At 42.3% G+C, this 19056-nt stretch overlaps 1 protein-coding gene across 2 annotated transcripts; it reads right to left on the bottom strand.

Moving 5' to 3' along the window:
- Positions 1–1832: 1832 nt before the first annotated feature.
- LOC119006469 (metalloreductase STEAP4-like) lies at positions 1833–9778 on the bottom strand. 2 transcript variants are annotated; one of them, XM_037075210.1, is made up of 11 exons: positions 9220–9778; positions 8274–8384; positions 8086–8156; positions 7890–7977; positions 6676–6954; positions 6444–6538; positions 6217–6327; positions 5638–5680; positions 5317–5481; positions 4956–5086; positions 3300–3463 (listed from the first exon to the last, which is right to left on the bottom strand). In XM_037075210.1, exons 1-11 carry the CDS (start codon positions 9442–9444, stop codon positions 3445–3447), a joined length of 1338 nt encoding a protein of 445 aa, XP_036931105.1. In that variant the 5' UTR covers positions 9445–9778; the 3' UTR covers positions 3300–3444. The 2 variants fall into 2 exon arrangements, with proteins under 2 accessions (XP_036931104.1, XP_036931105.1); XM_037075209.1 differs by lacking the exon at positions 4956–5086 and having other exon boundaries at positions 1833–3463; positions 9220–9771.
- Positions 9779–19056: the final 9278 nt, after the last annotated feature.

Here is a 19056-nt window from a genome sequence, read left to right on the forward strand (position 1 = left end):
TCGCTTATTCATTGTTTGGTCCATTTTCTTTTTGTTTTACACAAGTTAATATACGTGGACCTGTTCTGTTTTGTAAATGATTCCCTCTTGAAAGAGGATCGAGCATTGAGGCAAGACAGTGTATGTCAGGGTTCATTTCTACAATTCAGTCCTCAGAATAAACTCATCAGTTTCACCTGTTAAACTACAGTGGAAAATGTTTTGCGTTCATGTAACAGCAGCAAACTATCATTCTGTTTCCTCTTGGCGTTCTTGTTCTTTAATGAAAAAATGTCTGTTTTACTTTGAAGACTTGCTTCATCTAATTCATGGACAAAATGCATTCAAGCAATGCATTCATTATTTTTGTGTTGCTATACTTTCAATGCCAGTTTGTAATGTACCACAACAAATGACTGTCATGTTATTTACCTTGGTCTGCTACAATAAACCAGACAGACAGAAGAGAACAAATCATTTCAATTTCTCTACATTGCAATCCACCTCGTGTTTTGATGATATCTAAATGCTTGTCAGGGTTTCCTGTGCAGCATGGAGTCAGTTTATGGGTTCCATACGCATTTTTGTCAGTTTACAATATAGTTGACTTTTCTAACATTTTCAGTGCTGTTTAAGGGTTGTGAAAACCATTTATCCATCTTGTTACCAAGGTGGAAGAACTGCTACTGAACTACTATTTTACTTTTAAAATGATGGAATACACTGTTTCAATGACTCAATGAATCAGAGTGCATCAGAGTTTGATTGTCACTAATGTATATGTTGAAGTTGAACTTATGGAATTTAATTTGATCTCACAGGTCCTTTGGGTTAATATGTGCCTGCTTTTTCCTCCAGAGACTAGAAATTGCAACAATTTGTGATACTTGAACTTCACTTTTCCATTTGCTGCTACCCCCTCTCCACCACATTTTGGAGGCAAATGTTCCATTACATCTATTTGATAACTATACTTACTAGTTACTTTGCAGATTGCATGTTGCGCATTCAGTAACAACGGTTCAGTTCAGTAACACATTTAAATTGATTAAATTTACTGGCAATCAGTTTAACAAAACAATAAAGATCAATTCCAGAAATCGGAAAAATGCTGAAAAAAGGTCTGATAATCATCCAGGCCAGCAAGGCTCTTGTTCTGGTGTCAATACTGAAAGAAACAAGATCAGGGCTATAGACTGCAAGCGAGAGAGATTCCTGTCGTCCATCATAATTAATCGTAAATTGCATTATTTAGAACATATCTAAATATTGATGGGCCAAACATAATTGCTAGACACATGGGAGACGACAAAACATGACACGAGTTGCAGTAAACTCAAAGTGACAAAATGCAACAAATCATATCCATCGATCTGTACTACATATGTATGCATGTGTGCCCTGTGTTTTGAATGCAATGCAATAATCTACAATGTCTATAGATTAATGTTTGATCATGTGTCACTAACAAGTGTCGGTTATTTGGGTTCTGCGCTGTCTTCACTCCCTTCACGATCAACTAAAATGACTTGCACCACAACATCAAGGGCCTATCACAGCCAAAATATTATATCCTCTCTGCAGAGGACTTCAGTGACAGAGTCTGCACGCTCCTCTCTCCACTGATGTGATGAGATTCAGTAGAGACTGGGGAGAAGCCTGCAGCTCAGAGCGAATGTTTCCTGGAGAACGACTTCAGATCAGCCAGAAGGATGAACCCTGGAGAGGGATCAGACCGAGACGACGAGACAGAACACACTCAACTCAGCTGGGAGAAACTCTCTGAGTTTGACTGAACTTCCAGACAGGGTGAGATATTTGTGGGAGGGAGAAAGAGAGACAAGACAATGCTGTTCAGTTGCACTTGAGTTTATTTTGAAGAACATTTCACAGTGCTTACACTCGACATGTAGAAACACTAATAAGGAATAACAAAAGGAAAGCAGTGAGAACCATATTCAAAAATTTGAATTTACAGAGGAAGACACAAAGTAAATCCAATGAATAATGTGTTTTACAGCAGCTGGCAAGGCTACTGCAACTGGCAATACAGACACAGCTACTGGTGCTGCTGGAGCCAGTTCATATCAAAATATGAAGGAGCTTAATGAACTTATCAGTGTACAAATTCAGACCAAAGAAATTGCACATTTGCAAAGCAAACTTTGCAGCAAAAGTCGAAGCCGGATCTGAAAAAAAAAAACCCAACAAATAGGGAGCGGCACATCAAGCTGGAGCATCCCACCTGTCTAGATACCAGATGACAAAGGGTAAGACCACGAGCCGAAAAGAAGTTCTTCAACATTAGTCCAGCTCAAAGTATTTTGTTAAGGACCAGATAACAACAAGTATATAAAGAGTACTAGAATACTGCAGGTTCTCAGAGGTCTGCATGAAATCAAATGAAAGTTAACTAGTTAATTTTTTGGGTCTGTGAAGTTTGACACTCAAAATTGTGACCTGAGAACGTGAACGCTTGTAAAGTCTGAACTGCTGAAGATGAAGGTTGCTGATTAACTCAAGGGCGTATAAATCCGAGCCTATCAACCTTTGCTCCTGGCTTTGATAAGCGAAATAGAACAAGGACACACATGTCTGACTTAGAGACTTTAACAATACTGGATGTAGTGTACATAAGTATGGAGGCATTATTAAATTCCCTCTCCAGCCAAAAATATATATTTCTTGTTCCTACATGTGAATGCTTGAGTTTAGTGTGTAGAATAATGAATGTGCATAATTAACACCTCCACATTCTTTGCTCAAAGTGAAAATTTCACTCTGTGCTCACTTGAAGACTTAAAGAGTAGGAGACATCTTGTGTCCAACAGTTAAACTTTGGAAATTAAAAAACAATTATACACAATTTTAAATAAGAGAGAAGACGTAGATGTCATTTTAAGATAATATGATTATTGATCAAAGAGGATTAGTATATATCTCAACATCTTTAAACATCTGGAGTGCATTTAAAAAAAAAAGACCTTACAGGGGCAAAGTAATCACATAATATGTTTGAAAAATGAAACAAATCCAACATGATTACATGCACAGAGACTGACCAAGTTGACCCAACAGTGGGTGTTAATGTAAAGTCTTGGATCTATGACACCCAAAACAATATCTCCTCACAGAGCACTTACAGCGGGAGGCAAGTCACTCTGGTGTCGTCGTGTCTACGTTTTCTACGTCTTCCGTCGTTTTTGTGCCTGTAATTGTGACAGTCCTATGTCAGCAGTGATTTCTTGGTGTCGTCCTTTGGATCGGTCCTCTCCCAGCCTCGTCGGATGCGGGTGAGCGTGCGGTCCACGCAGGGCAGGACGATCAGCAGCTTGAGCACCAGCACCACAGAAGGCACCACGAGACTGAGCATGTAGCCTGGAGGAGTGTACCATTTGTAGGTGGAGGGAAAGAGGAACCGGCTCCAGCCATACAGGTATGTGTGAAACGTGCAGAAGAACAGCGTCAGGTATCCCATCTTGGACTGAAAGAGAGACGCGCAAGTTGAGACACATTAACCTCCACACTCACCGTGCACATTCACAGATCCTGGCCCAGTCGCCACAAAATGATGTTAGCAGTCAAAATTTCTGCAAATCTCAGATCTGTTTATGGTTGACATTTGTACCAAACCATGAACAGGTATTTTTAGCCATACTGCGATGTTTTCCTAATGCTAACCAATTGTTTTTTTGCTCCTGAACCTAACCAGAGCATAAGCAATTCAACCTAAACAAACCTGAAGTTGGAACATAAAGTAACGTTACTAAGGTAACATTTGTTCTGGCCACTGGGTTGCAGATTCAGTACTTCTAACGATACGCAGAGCTTATCACCGTGTAATAGGCTCAGTAATCTGGAATGTGGTAGCCTGACCTTTACAGAGACAAGCTTTTGACCTACACATGTGCACACATTCCAGCACACTCGCCCTCTTTGTGTGCATAGGTGTACACAGAGATAATTCAACTAAGATAGACCGAGAACGGATTGTAGAACCATTCCACACACACGAACAAAAATCTAAAGACTGTGGATGATATATGCCCCACAAATTACATTTGATGAATAACTTAACATTTAAAGAGCTGCTCTAATTTGGTCTGGAGTAAAGGGGAGGGATGCGGAATGAGAGAATGAGCTTGACATGACCCAGTTGCATTTATGAACGAGTTCCATTCCCTGTGGCGAGGTGAGATTTCATTCTCAATTGGTCAAAGTGGGGAAATATTTGTTTTTATGCTGTGCAGATCACAGTACACGATTTAGCAAGGGAAGCACAGAAAAGAGAAGGAAGTTGGAAAGAGCTATCTGGCCCACGCAGCTGTTTTCCATCTGGGCTGAGGCACAATGTCAACCTCATCAGTCATAAATCGAGTCCTGGCAAATGGACATGATGCGAAGATCGTGGCAAATAGTTTGTCTGCCAGTGTCCACGTCGCCTTAAAGGTCCAGCAGCTTCTGTAAATTTCCACACTGACTGTACCTCAGAAGCCCAGAGCATAAACAAGTTCTGTACACTGAAAAATGTCAAAAGACACTTGTGGGTCTCCAGCAGGCACACTGTGAGCGGATACCAACCGGGCCTATTTAACATTGTGAGCATGTGTCTCTGTGTTAACTGAATCATCAATCCGGGTGTCATTTGCAGCTTTTCAAGGCCACAGTGTAGAGGTGAGATAATCAGTTGTCCCAAATTAAATTTCCCAATGAGCTTGTTTGTATTCATTTCATCAGGAGCTGGCTCATGAAATATCATAGAAATGGCTCCAAAACGGCCGGCGACGTGCTTGTCTGCTACTCAGTTTCCTTTTTGTGTGGGGAGAGCATGCCAAATCTGTTGGCCACGATATGTGTGAAGCCTTTGCTACCTCTCACTTTGTTAAAATTGGTGTACCGTTGAAGTGCGAAATCAAAGTGGAGGGTATACGCGTGTTTCGATCAGGTTTCAAAATGCTACAAAATATTCAGCTCACATGCAATAAATACACAATCTGCTGTTGAATGATTCCTGTGAAAACACACCCGGGCACCGGCACCAACACGCGTAAGGGACGAGCTGCTGGACAGATTGCTCGGGAGACCACAGAGCCGACACCTCTGGGGTCTGTTATAAAAAAAAAAAAAAAAAATGCATTCCACAGTATCATTCCCCCAGTAAACAGGATGCAGGGATTCAGACGAATGTTTCATGGGCTGCACGGCATCCTGCACAGTGGAGTTCTGTATTCTGTGCCCATAATGTGTCACTGTGTGGACATGCTGACGTCCACGCACTCCAAGACATCCAGACACACACACACATCATATGACTGGGACACACATGCCGGTATCCACCTGTATGAAGCTGAACTCTCTCCAGCTGAGAGCATTGCTGACGGAGGGTAGAGAGGTTATTCCCAACAGGACATAGAAGGCATATCCCAGGATCCCCATGGAGTAGTAAGAGTCAGTACGCCAGGCCATGGTGGTGTCAAACACCGGCGTTTTGTTCTCCTTGATCTTTAAGAGACAGCAACAAAAACAGTAATCATCATCATCCAAAAGTTGTCTAAATTCACAGTTGTCCTTGATGAATAAGCGACCACTTTTTGCATGCAAACACAAAGCTTTGAATGTGTCAGACACGCTTATTTTCACGCCCCGTGGCTAACCTACGTTTGAGATGGTACTTCCAGCAAGCCTGAATCTCACATAATACCTGGGGAGGAAAAAAGGAAAAACTAAGAATGAACTGGAAAATACAGGTAGACACTCTAACATGCGGGAGGTAGTAGTCACCACAGCACATCACTCAACAACTCCCGCTGTTTGAGAGTTGAAGAGTCTCTCTGAGTGGAACAATTTATCTCCACACTTACACACACACAAGCTTTTTGCTTTATTCAGTTTTTTTCAACTCTGAGGTTTACAATTCAAGATTTAAGCGATTCAAAAGACTGAATAGCCTTCGTCCTTTTGAAAAAACTGCCAGTGCTCTCAATACTACTGCTGCTTCAAACACACACAGTACACTCATCTGAGAAACATCTTTCTTTCTTTCTTTCTTTCTTTCTTTCTTTCTTTCTTTCTTTCTTTCTTTCTTTCTTTCTTCACAGTGTAACGTAGGCATTGCTGAGTTGTTGTTGTTTTTTTTTTTTGGTTTTTTTGCAGCTATGTGTCCTTAATAAACTGGGTGGATTAAAAGACCAATTTTGATTACTTGATTTCAGATGAATCAAAGAGGAGGCTTCACACCTTATGGGGATGATGAGAGTGTAGAGCACATGCAGAGAAGCAAAGCCGAGCGCGAGCAGTCCCAGCTGTTTCCTGCACAGCATCCAGCGATCCAACCAGTTCGGGAAACGCCTGAAACAAACAAACATACTTTGACTTGTATCATACATTATTTTACATACGTTGGACACTGTGCATCTGTGTGCAGGCATGCTACATGTAAGATCATCTTGTTTTTTATGTCTGACTTGTATTTGGTTCCTCTGTAGAGCTGCAGGAAGGCAGCTATGACACCAGGCAGGTAGCACAGGGCCAACATGATGAGAGACACAATGGGAAACACCTGAGAGATGAGGGATAAGCAGAGAAGTGGTTACTGTGAGGATAACATGCACCGGATTCAGCCTTTCCTGCAGATCACGCGCAGAGGTTACGTTAATAAGAGGGACAAATGCTAATTTACAAGACAACTGTCTTTACCTTGTTGGCCAGGGACACCATGATTCTGAAGGAGATGTCTCTCCCCTCCCCAGCATACGTGTAGACGACATCTCTAATGAGCAGATAGAAGAAGAAGAAGGCGGCTAGGCTGGCGGCCAGGCGTAGCGGCAGCCTCCACTCTGGGAACAGCTGCAGGGGGAAGTCCTCCAGCTCTCTTGCTGCAGTCAGAGACCCTCTGTCCAGAACAGTGAGGCCCAGTTTGATCGCCACCTCTGACACTGCCTCCTTTGCCTCAGCACCATTTCCACAAAGGTACACCTGGGGCATGAAAACACCCGCAGTCTTTAAAGCACTCAGAATGCCTCATGTGATCAGTATATGTCTTCATTATTTCAAAATGATGCGTTTATGTTTATGCATTTGCACAAATAATGATGAAAGGCTGGTTCTGACTCCAGAGGATCTAACATAAAAGGGCCTGCAGATACTGTGGCTTTCCGTATGAAATTCTATATTTAGTTGAACCGAGCAGGTAAAAAAACAACAACACAGCCAACACCTATGTGAAGTTGCTGGCCGTGCTCCAGATTCTCCAACACACGCCTATACTTTCACATACACCCAACCCACCCACCAACACAAGCACACACACACAGGCATACACACAGACACACACACACACACTCCTGTGTGGTTTTTACTGTCCTCTGGGATTGCACAACCACATCAAAATGAAACAGAAAAACCCACATATGCTGCAGCTTTGCAGTACAGAGTGAGAGAGCAAAGCATGTGATGGGAGGCTTAGATCTAAGAGAGACTGTGGAGTTAATTGATTCAAGGATACATCAGAGATGGCATTCACAGCAAAGACATAAGGCTGACTCCTTAAATTTGGCTCCTTTTACTTGGATTTGGTTTGATCAAAACTTCAAAATGAGTTAATAATATAATCTGGACTGAAATGCTTTCCTCTCTGAAGGAGACTATTATTTTTAACTTGTTGGTCAACACCCCACTGTGTGAACACATCAGAGAATTATAAAATGTTTGTAGTTCTGCAGAGGAAGAAGATTTTTGACACGCAGGACTGAATAGTTTAATTTAAAAATTTCACCATTAGAAAAAAAATTATAAAAAGATGCATTCCTGAACAGCAGAAAGCCAGATTGCTAATTTTACAATTTTAAGCAAATCAAGCCAAGCAAAAGAGAATCACAAGATAAACACAACATCACAGACACATCCGGTACCTGTCTACTGGCATCAGAGGGGCCATTCTGCAGAGCCCAGGCAGACAAGGTGTTAAAAGCTTTCACCACATGAGCTCCAGGGATCAGCCTGGACAACAAACAACAAAATGTTTTGCTTCATGTTCCGCCAGTTGTTTGTGACTCAAACCACATAGTCCATAAGATGTAATCACATTATTGCCTCGTTCCCTCTTACCTCTGCAGATACTCAGCATTGGCCTCTGGGTATAGATTCTTCTTGAGGTTGTTGCTGACATCCACCAGCACCTTCCAATCAATGAAATCAGCGAAGTGGACGAAAAGTGCAAAACCAGAAAAAAAAAAATAGAAATTTAAAAAACGCTATGTTTATACAAAGGCGCCTCTGATCATGTGACAAGGTACCTTTCCCTTGAGTTGGGGTGCGAGTGTCTCCAGGAAGTCATAGTGTTCTCTGTGAATACAAACAAAGACCAGACTGGCAGACTGGGCGGCTGCTGCTGCATGGCTCATCACCTGCAAAACACACAAATACAGCACAAGTCGTGGCCGGTCAGTGTGCCAACACACTCACTATAACTGGCTCAGATTGTTAAAGAGTAAGCCCACCAATTTTCCACATTAAAGTGTCCGGAGGAAGCTGCATGTAAACTGATGAATTTCCTCCAGTTGTCACAGTGGCTAAGCTGCATTGTGGGTATTGCCAACACCAGGCTTTGGAAAGGAAGAATAAGGTGTGGAATAAATTAGGTGATACCTACATCAGTTTTGTCTGTTTGTCCACAGTGAGTCATTCAGTGTTAAGGAATGGCAATGCTACCAGTGGACTACCTTTTACAAACTTGGTGCGCACATTACCCAGAATGCAGCTTAGCCACTGAGTGACATCACTGGAGGCAAGAGAGTTTTCTTTGGACCCACAAAATACTTTATATTAATTTTTTCACAAAGTACTCCCAAAGACCTATGAACACACTTTAATGTGATAATTGGTGGACTTGCCCTTTAAGTGATGGTTCACTAGTTGAGCACTGGTTGGACAAAAGATGAAAACAAAACACTAAACATTCAAAGACTGACAACAGCTGTTGATTAACTATGCACTGCAGCCATGCTTAACATACATATTTGAGCTCATTCAGGACCATCATGCAACACATTTCCAGTCTGTATGAATTCCCCAAGATGTCAGCAGACCCAACCAACAATCCCAACGCATCCGCCCAAGAGACTCTCTTACGATTTTTAAATATCAGCTTTCAGTATCAACAACGATCATCCAAAGAAGCTTGGACAAAAAGTTGAGCCTGAGAAGTCTGAGTCGCAGAAGACGTCATGCGTCTGGTTGTACCTGAGCACCCTGAGGCAGGGGGCCACAGCTGTGAGGTCTGCGGCTGCCGTACACCACCCTGTAGCCAGACTGGAGCAGACGTTGGCCGAGAGAGCGCCCGAAGTCCCCCGTCCCGAAGATGCACAGCAGCTCCTGCTCGGGGGCAGCTGCAGCGCCCAGAGGACACAGCGACACGCTCTCCGACTTCACCTCCTTTGACACGCTGCTCAGTCTGTCAGCCGACATGACTTCAGTCTGACACAAACGGTGAAGATATCTCCTGTGAACAAAACACTCCACCAGGCTTTCTGTCAAAGCTAGACAGCTGTACTGAAATATGACTGACTAATGTCTCCAGATCCCAGGCACATGGAACAAAATAACAGCCTTCAAAGCAACAGCTCTTTCTGCCCCTCAACATGTGATAGCTCTTCTAAGTCATTCGCTCTCTAGACTGACAGATGCTTTGGTCTTGAGTCAGTTTTTGTACTGGCCCATCCCCTCCCATGGCTCGGGGTGAAGTCTGCCTAAACTGGGAAACTCCATGGCAAAAGGCGGGAGGGATGACCTGTTATGTTCTCTTTGTAAGACATCTGTGTGTTTTTGTGCTCAGCTCGGAAATATTTGGACCAAATTTCAAGCACAGGGCTCTTCTGGGAAACAAGATTATGCAAGCCTGGGCTAAACAGGGCTTCATTCATTACAGCCTGCCAATAAAAAATCCTGTGGTATTTCTGGTTTTACCAAATCACTGCCACTGTTGCAGACGTGAAGCAACACATACAGAGGAAGGACGAAAGTGAATTTGAGGACATACAGGAAATTTAAAAAAAAAAAAAAAAAAAAAGCTCTTTGTGCCTGGCACAGTGTGAGACAGACTCCTTTTTTTCAGCTTATCTGATGTCAGCTGCTCAAAGACTGGATCATTATAACAGGTTTAGGCATTTACACGGAATAAAACCAAAGCTGTGAAAACAAAATGAATTTTTAAATCAGTGTCCCGGGGTGACACTTTGACAGGCCGGACAAGAATTATCTGACAGTTTACTCATCGCAGCTGTGAAGCAGCAGCACCGGGCTCCCCACAAACACACAAGTCCAGGTCACACTGTGCAAACACAATGTACTGGAATGCTCTCAACCCCCTCTTCTTCTCTTCCCATGTGTGATCTCCATTATATGATCATAACATTCACACGCCCTACCCAAAGTGCGTAATGACTTTGACATGTGTGCAAAACAAACAGCACACATATTTATTGGGAGCAGGTCATTTCTTTCCACGCACTTGGAGTGAAAGAGTCCAATCCTTATAATCAGCCACTGATACGGTGGTCAGCTGAAGCACTCACTTATTCATGCAGCCAGGCAAACCCACCAATTACAGTCTAATCTTCACTCTTGTGTTGCCCCTATGAGTAATTAAGGTTCTTAGCCTTGTAACTGAAGTTGGCCTCTGTGTGCAGCCCTCCTTATTTTCCCAGAGGTCCAGAATAGCTCCAGTGTTCAGGGTTGGGGTGAACCGCAGGCCTAGTGACCTGTCCTGCACTGTAATTACTCCCTCTGCTCTGCTGCTTCACTAACTGGCCAGTGTGTGTGTGTGTGTGTGTGTGTGTGTGTGTGTGTGTGTGTGTGTGTGTGTGTGTGTGTGTGTCTACATGTGACACAAATATAATGCCATTTTACGAGCACACACACACACAAACACAAGATAGTGTAATGAAATTTGTCGCTGATCTGGTTTCTTGGGCAGTAATTAGCCTGGGCCCTTAACAGCAATTAATCTCCTGTTTGGTAAACAATTACTTGCTTACTCTTCCTCCCACAAGAGCCAACAGCCTAAAGTAAAGTAATGCTCAAGAGATGGGGGTCGGGCCAGGCTAGAAAAAAAAAAGAAAAACGCAAACAGGGAAAAAAAAACTGTGTTGGATATGAATATACGCAGAAAATTAAAAAGAGAAAAAAAAATCAAACCAGATCAGCCCTAATGTCTCTAGAGCTCTGCAGACTGAAGTTGAAACACACGCAATCCCTCTCATTTAATTTCATTAAGTGAAATTTCAGTTCATTTTCACGAGCACTGCTTGCTGCAGTAATACGTTGCAGTGAGGAAAAAAAATCAAAAGCATAATTTCTGGAAATGTATGTAAAATTATCCTAAAATGCAGATCCCAGTCTGGCCAAAAGTAAATTCAAACCTTTTGCATTTGGAGTACAGGCATGGTTTTGGGCTCTGTTGAAAGGTCATAAGCTGATTTTTTTTTTTTCCCCCGTCTGCTTTCAGAAGTTCGATGTGCTTCTGGCATTAATCTATAAGAGTTTGAACACACTGATTAATTTATTTATTTCTCTCGCATTAATCGCCTAACGCAAAAAATTAGCCTGCAGATGACCTGTAACTGAACCTATTAACTGGAAAACACATTGGATAGCCGAATATGGTCAAATTTCAAATTAGGCAACAATATCTCTGAAAGTGAACACTTTCACTTTCTAAGGGAATATATAGTCAAATACCCCTGACTGAGAGTAACAGGGAAAACTCATTATAGTATTTCCTTCTTTAAACTGATTTTTTGCAAATAAGACACAAAACAGCCTGTTCAGCCCAAAGAGCAAAATGCATAAACTCAAGTTTAGAGCTTTAAGAATTGATATGAAGTATATACAGTATTGCTGGATTTGAAATCTCATTGTCCACATGATACATCAGTCATCCAGATGCTGGCATGCAAGTGGCTCCGGAGAGAAGAGATAGAAGAGAGAGTGGGTCGATGAGCTATGCAGCCATTTGTTGTCTGTTGTAGGCTCTAGGGTGGGCATGGAAGCTCCTATGTATTTAAATCAAATTAAATCAAACAGCTGCCATCTCAGAATCTCCACTATATAGATGGAGGACAATGACATTTGCTATGAAATGAGAGGAATCTTTTTTAATGATAAAAGTATGAAAAAGCATCATGTGTTTTGAAAGTTTGGTGCACTAGCACAGCTTAACGAGTCTACGGCCAGCACAGGTTTTCTATTCTTCAGCGAGAAGTGCTTCTGTCAACAGAAGTTTGCTATTTGATGTCACCCTCAATGGCTAGAACGTTTACCATTTTTTGGCAGCACCATCAGCTGCTTGGAGATGCTTCTCTCATTAGTTGCTGTGGTCCAGCTCGGAAAGTATCCATGTAATCATCCAGGTATTTAAACATAAATGTTAAACATGTTTGATATTCTCAGGGCAGCTTCTATGAGACTGTAAGTGGTTCGGGAGGCTTAGGACTGGATCTGTAAACTCACATTACCAGATAATCTGTGCCAAAGATGATGGTTTTTTTTTTGTTTTGTTTTGTTTGTTTGTTTTTTTTATTGAGAACTGGATAGCAAATTTAAAATAGAGGTTATGGACAGTTCTGGAGAAATACACCTTTGTGTCTAATAATGTGGCTATGATGGATTGTTAATAAGAAAATGTTTTCCAAATGACTATGGAAAATGGTCTGTGAAAAGCAGGCACCAAAAGAGCAATCATGGGGTTTTACATCAGATTAGGAACAAAAGCAAACAAAGCAAAGTCTGATAGAGACATGTTTTGAAGTTTAATGTAATTCTAGCAGGTCAGTGTTTTTTTTTTTGTTTTGTTTTTGTTCGTGCACTGTTGCGTACTTTTGGTTTTTCCTTTGTGGGGTGGTCAGTTTTAACTGACCTACAGTTTCTTGCCCCCAAAGCCAAAACTCAAAGATCAACCAGCAACAGCAAAGGCACTGAGGAGCAGAGTTTGACCCCAGCGAGCACGAGAGTACTTGTGAGCTCCACTCTAAACAATCAATCCTCCAACAGTGTGGGCGTCTTTTTTTTTTTTTTTTTTTTTCCTCCTTTTTTTCTGATTATCAAAACAAAACTGAACGGAAGCAGCAATCACATATCAAATGTCAAGTCTGGAAAAAGGCACTCTCAGGCGAGGGTGATGATTGGACCGTCCAGCATTCCCAGGCTGCAGCCATTACCATGATTGGCTTTACACTGCGCAATATCTGATTGTCTAAGCAAAACGCAGGGTGCATTAGAGCCACAGCTCTATGCTAATGAATTCTGGTGCATGAAATGAGGCTCACTGATACAGTAACATCCTGCTTTCTAGCTCATTGTACTACATAATCAGGATGATTGATTCTTGAATGTCTTGTGTTGGTGGCGTTTCGGCTATTTTTAAAGCAGCTCTAATAAATGTATAATTGTGACCACGGCGGAATTTAGAATTTAAAAATGTGAGGAAGCAAGAGGAGTGATGGACTGTAGGTTTTCTACTGTGATGGGGTTACCAGAGCAGATGCTCCCCAGGTGATGGATTATCAGATACATGAATAACTGTAGCAATTATTCAGTGGAGGGGCACGGTCAGGGGATAAATTATTAATAATCTACAGTGGAAAGATTTGTTGCAGAGTGCGATTTGATGTCAAAAAGAAAGAGAGAGGTGGTATAGAGGAGGAGGTGGGTGTGTTAGAAGTCCTGCTAGATAATGGTCGCACAGTACTGCAGGGTGGGTAGAGGTAGTCAGATCTGAGGTGTGACCGAGCCGAGAAGCCGTGTGCCGCGGGGGAAAGAGAGCAGAGCAAGAAAACATTCTGGTCTTGAGGCCTGTGTTTGCCACTGTGACTTTCACCTCTTCTCGCTTCACCTCCTCAACACAACACATCTGATGTTTGTGTTTCCCTCCAGGCTCCGTGTGTCCTCGTATGAGCCCCCTCGGCTATCTGTTTGAGGTTGTGTTTTGGGTTCACAGGCCGGGACCCGATGCAACCAGAAAAGGCCACATCTAAAAACGTATTTTTCTTGAAGGGGGGGAATGTGAGAGAGCCGAAAAAAGTGAGAATCAGCCCACATGTACTCTCGTGATTTGCCTCGAAAGTGGCGAAGTTGTCAAAGGCTTCTTCTTCTTTTTTTGTAGAGCTTTTAAATGAGTAACAGAAGAAAATAAAGTCCAGCTGGCTTGTTGGCAGCAGATGATGTACTTTAGTGAAACTTATCTTGGCTTAGGACAGAGTCAGGAACAGTGTTGCAAGCTGTGCTTTTCTCTCTCTCTCTCTCTCTCTCTCTCTCTCTCTCTCTCTCTCTCTCTCTCTCCGTGGTCTATCATTGTGATCGTTGTAGAGATTTACAGTGAAATCTCCCTACTGACCCCTACTGCACTGGTGCTCAATGAGTGGCCTGTAAAGTTAATGGGTCAGATCCAATCTTTCCTTGTAACACACTTCACTCCACACACAGACACACACACACACACACCACACTTGTACCCCACCTCACTTTCTCTTCCTGTCTCTCACCATTCAGAGTAGCATCAGGACATGGTCTCAGCTTTATAGGGACTCTAATCACAGTGGTTATAAAACTTGACTGAATGAGTGAGCAGCGTTTCTGTGGTAACACTGATGTGCGCGGTATTACAGGGACCCTGAAGAATTGAGACTGTGGATGCCGGGTCCACCTTTGCATCCATTCTGTCCCCAAAAACTAAAATGATGTGAGGGTGTTAAAAATCGAACTGTGAAGACACCACATAACCATAGTTCGCCATGACTGTGTGGGTGTTTACTGGTAGCCTAGACTGATATCTGCCTCATTCATCTGTTAGTTTTGTTGCAACCATAGGACAGTTTAATCTGTTATAATTCTTATTAGCACATAAAGTCTGGTGTCATGCCGTAATTTCCCTGCATTGCAAAATGAAACAAGCTATTTTGGGACCATAGACAGCAGTACATGATGAGCAGTGAGGGCACTTTCACAGCTTGGATATGCCAAAAACTCTCCAGGTTGAATCATCAGTACAAAAGATTAACAACTATGTTTTAAAATACCTGCTTCCTGATTATGAAAAAAAAGAAAAGTTGATGGTAAAAACCAAGCTTAAAATTCTGAGACATGTAGGTGAAAGCTAAAGATTACAGTGCTTAAAATACACTCATCACACAGCGGCTATTTTCCTCGACATCACGATGGGTGTGGGACGCTCAACTGTGGTGCTGCTGTGTTCCTGACTGCAAGCTGTATACCAAGGGAGTCTGACAAATTGTTATCATTTCCAGACTGATTAGCAACTGACAAGACAACGGAAAATGAAAGTCCAGAGAGACATTTTTCAAGGTAGAACAGCATATTGGATAACCCATTAGCCTCTGTCAGACAACAGTTAATGTTAGCATTCAACCATTTCCTCACTCACATTACTGTTAGATAGTGTTAGTGATATGATGGGAAATGTGTCAACTAGTTTTGGACACAATCCTTTGAAACCTGGAAGTGAAACACACTGGATGTAGTCAAATGGTAATGTTAGCTAGTAAGTAGTTGAATGCTAAAATTAGCTAATTGGTTGTCAAATATGTAAGCTTACCTCAAAATATGGTCCAAATCGGTTTCATGATGGGAAGCTCAAATGTTGCACCGCACTGTTCATGGTTGAAAATCCTGAAAAAACATCGGGAAACAGACAAATGAATACAAATCCAGCAGGCATCAGGCCATGTTTCAAGGTAAAATAACTTTTTTGTTGGCTTCCATTAGACAACAGCTAACATTAGCATTCAACCACTTCCCGATGAACACTAAAAATGCAGTTTGATGACATCCTGAAGTACTGTGTGATTGTGGGAGTTGTTTTCATCATTAAACATCATCACTGGTGAAATTCTGACATGAGTCAGAAATGTTCACGTATTCAAATTGTATTTGCGTTAACTTTGATCACATTTTCCATCTTCCTTCCTCACTCTCAGAAGCATTATCCGAGCTTACTGTGTTTCTCTGGAAGTTATATTAGCAGGCAACCAAATGAAACGCACCAATACCTTAACATTGGTGTAACATTAATGGTCACACACAAGCTGGTCACACACAACCCTGATGAACCAGAATCAGAAATTCCTTTATTAGTCCCGCAAATGGGGAAATGTGTGCATCACAGCAGCCAAAAGACAGTTCAATATAACAATAAACAATAACAATAGCAAAAAACAAATAAACAATATAATAAAAAGGTAAGAAGAAGAAGAGCTAGAGCAGGAATTAGCTGAGTTTTTAGGTCAAGTCAGTTTTGTTTGAATAGCAAAACGACAAGTTATCTCGTGACACTTTTCAATTCGAGCAGGCCTAAACAATACTCTTAAGTGTTAAGTGCTGTGTGTAGTGAATGTTTTTTTTGTTTTGTTTTCATTGTATTTTGTGAAGAAATAAGAGTGGGTAATCGTTTTGACGGGGCTCTGTGGAACTTCTGTGTTGTGCCGGAAGCTGGTCTTTAGTGTACGGACTGTAAATCTAAACTGCCATTGCTACTGTTGTTCTCTGTTAGCGGAGTGGAAAGAGGCACTCAGACGAGGCACTCGAGAACGTCAAATCCTTTGGACTGTTGCTGAAAACCGGATCTGAGTCCTTCACAGAGAAATCCACAATCCAGTAGCATTAAACAGCTTCAACAAATCATCCTCAGGCTTCTAAAGGGAAGCGATAGAGACGAAGATGGTCTCGTCTTTCACGTCATGCTTCAACCGCCTCACATATGGCATATAAAAAAATATACTATACATGTAAGTTGCTCCAAATTGTTATAAAATGTAGGTACCTTTTTTATTTTTATCCTATGTGACTTCACTATTCTTGATTGTTTTGTTCTTTTTGCATAATCACAATTATGACTTGAATCTTCAATTTTGTTACATATTCAGACTTAAATATTGAGGGATTCGGTAAAATTCCACATTGTCTGACTTTAAGTTTTTTAAGCCTGCAGTTTAAATGTGTGGCCATTCAAATCCACGAGCCACAGAGCCATCTGCTACAGTTTATTATGTGGGATGCTCTGTGCGTCAGCCACCATATGTCCATTACACTACCAGACACTTCAAAGCCCCTGAGAGGAATATCCAACCTGTGAGGACCTTGTATATGTTGGTCAGTCACTAGCTCTTGATGGAAGTGCAGCAATAACGGTGGCAGCATTGGTTGCAAACTGAGCCATAAAGGAGCAGCACTGGCAGACCAGGACTGTAACCAGGGCTTTTGACAGCCCAAATATACCAAGTTATTGCAAAGGATCTGTTGGATATTGCAGCGATTAGCGTGCGTGTGATGTGCGGGTGACAGCTCAACTTAAACTGTCTGCCAGACGTGGCTTTGCAGGCCCCGCTCCCATACATGCCACTGGTGTGTTACTCGGTGTTACACAATACCTGCTGAGCACAGTTACAACAGACCTGTTTTGACATTTCATGAGGATTGTAATTATCTTAACAGAGGAACACATCTTGCTAAACGCACTAAAACAAGAAGTGAAACTAAATAAACTGGATTCAGCATGTTCCGCTCAGCACTTTTGCACTTTGGGCTTCCATGAATCATCGTGTTCCAGTGAGTCATCTGCGAGCACCGAATGACCGAAAGAAAACTCCAAATAAAACCACTGAATGCACACTGAAAAACTCAAATTCAAATGAAACATTTGCGAATAAAAATATGTGACATTAAAATCCCAATCCTTTGGCTATTAGTCGGCAGAGCCTGGCATACATCTTCCATGCACCTGACTTCAGCGAGCTTTTGAAGTGAAACTTCACTTCCTCCTCCACGTCTAAACTAATCTGCCCTCTGCACTAGTCTTTAATCACTCCATTCACTCCTTTTTCTCTGTTTTTTCACTCATTTTACTCCAGATCGCACTCACCCTGAGCCCTTACAACATCAAATCCCACTCTGGAACAGAAGTCCTGACGGTACTGAATATATAATTCATCCTCATGACCACACATTGCTGAATATTTCAGTTTGACAGTCATGTATAATTATAGTTGACTCTGTGTCAAGCTGTCACTCTGGTGCCCCCTTTCTGGTAGTTTCTCCACACAACCCTCCAGGCCTCAAAAGAAATAGTTTCTGTGGCAGTGTGAGCTGGCTTTTTCGTCTTTCGTGGCAGTGGATTGCTCAATTACTGTCAGTCGCTGACTGCCGAATGACCGTTCGCACCTGGTCCCGCCACCCAATGAAAGGAATGATAACTCGCAAATTAGTGACACAGTCCGCGTTGTGCTGAGCGGACGTCCGGAGAATTCATAGGGTGGCGTTTAGGAAATGAGATAAAGTAAGCGGTAACGATTCGCACGAGGGTGGTAATGAGACCTAATGGGAGTTAATGGGGTTACGGCGATCAGGTAGTGCAGAGAGACCCCAGGTTAATACAGCTACTAACAGGACAGAGACTGAGCGAGGAAGGGTGTATACACACACACACACACACACACACACACACACACACACACACACACATACACATACACATGCAAGCACGGAGGCAATATAAAGGGCTATCGTGGTGCGGGTGCAGTAGCCTGGAATCATTAGATCATTATAACTATCCTCAGTTTAGGAATTAAACATGAGTCTTCTGGAAGGTTCCTGTCTTTGATTCTCTTGTCCTATGCAGCTGTTAGGGTTATACAAGCAGCATGTGTCAGTGGCAGTGTGTGCGTGTGTGTGTGTGTGTGCGTGTGTGTGTGTGTGTGTGTGTGTGTGTGTGTGCACGTGTTGGAGACAGTGTGTTCTTTCAAGTCTTCCATGCTTAGCAGCAGTTAATGAGATCACGGTGAGTGTTACCTGCGAGGAGACCTTTGATGAAATATGTTCAGAAAGAGAGAGAGAGTGTGGGGGGGGGTCATAGAGAATGAGATGGGAGGAGAGAGCCAGGAGGAGGGAAGAAAGTGTCAGGGTACTGTGTGTGTGTGTGTGTGTGTGTGTGTGTGTGTGTGTGTGTGTGTGTGTGTGTGTGATATATAGAGATGGCTCGGAGAAAATAGAGAGGATATAGAGGGGATAACG

The sequence above is a fragment of the Acanthopagrus latus genome, chromosome 17, assembly GCF_904848185.1.
Source record: "Acanthopagrus latus isolate v.2019 chromosome 17, fAcaLat1.1, whole genome shotgun sequence".
Taxonomy (NCBI): domain Eukaryota; kingdom Metazoa; phylum Chordata; class Actinopteri; order Spariformes; family Sparidae; genus Acanthopagrus; species Acanthopagrus latus.

What these genes read in the sequence shown, in the direction of transcription:
- LOC119006469 (XM_037075209.1), bottom strand. Translation starts at nt 9,444, where the DNA reads ATGTCGGCTGACAGACTGAGCAGCGTGTCAAAGGAGGTGAAGTCGGAG. An exon ending in AATGCTGAGTATCTGCAGAG is followed by an intron (nt 7,978 to 8,085) that starts GTAAGAGGGAAC and finishes TTTGTTGTCCAG; the next exon opens with GCTGATCCCTGGAGCTCATG. An exon ending in CCTCTGATGCCAGTAGACAG is followed by an intron (nt 6,955 to 7,889) that starts GTACCGGATGTG and finishes TTCATGCCCCAG; the next exon opens with GTGTACCTTTGTGGAAATGG.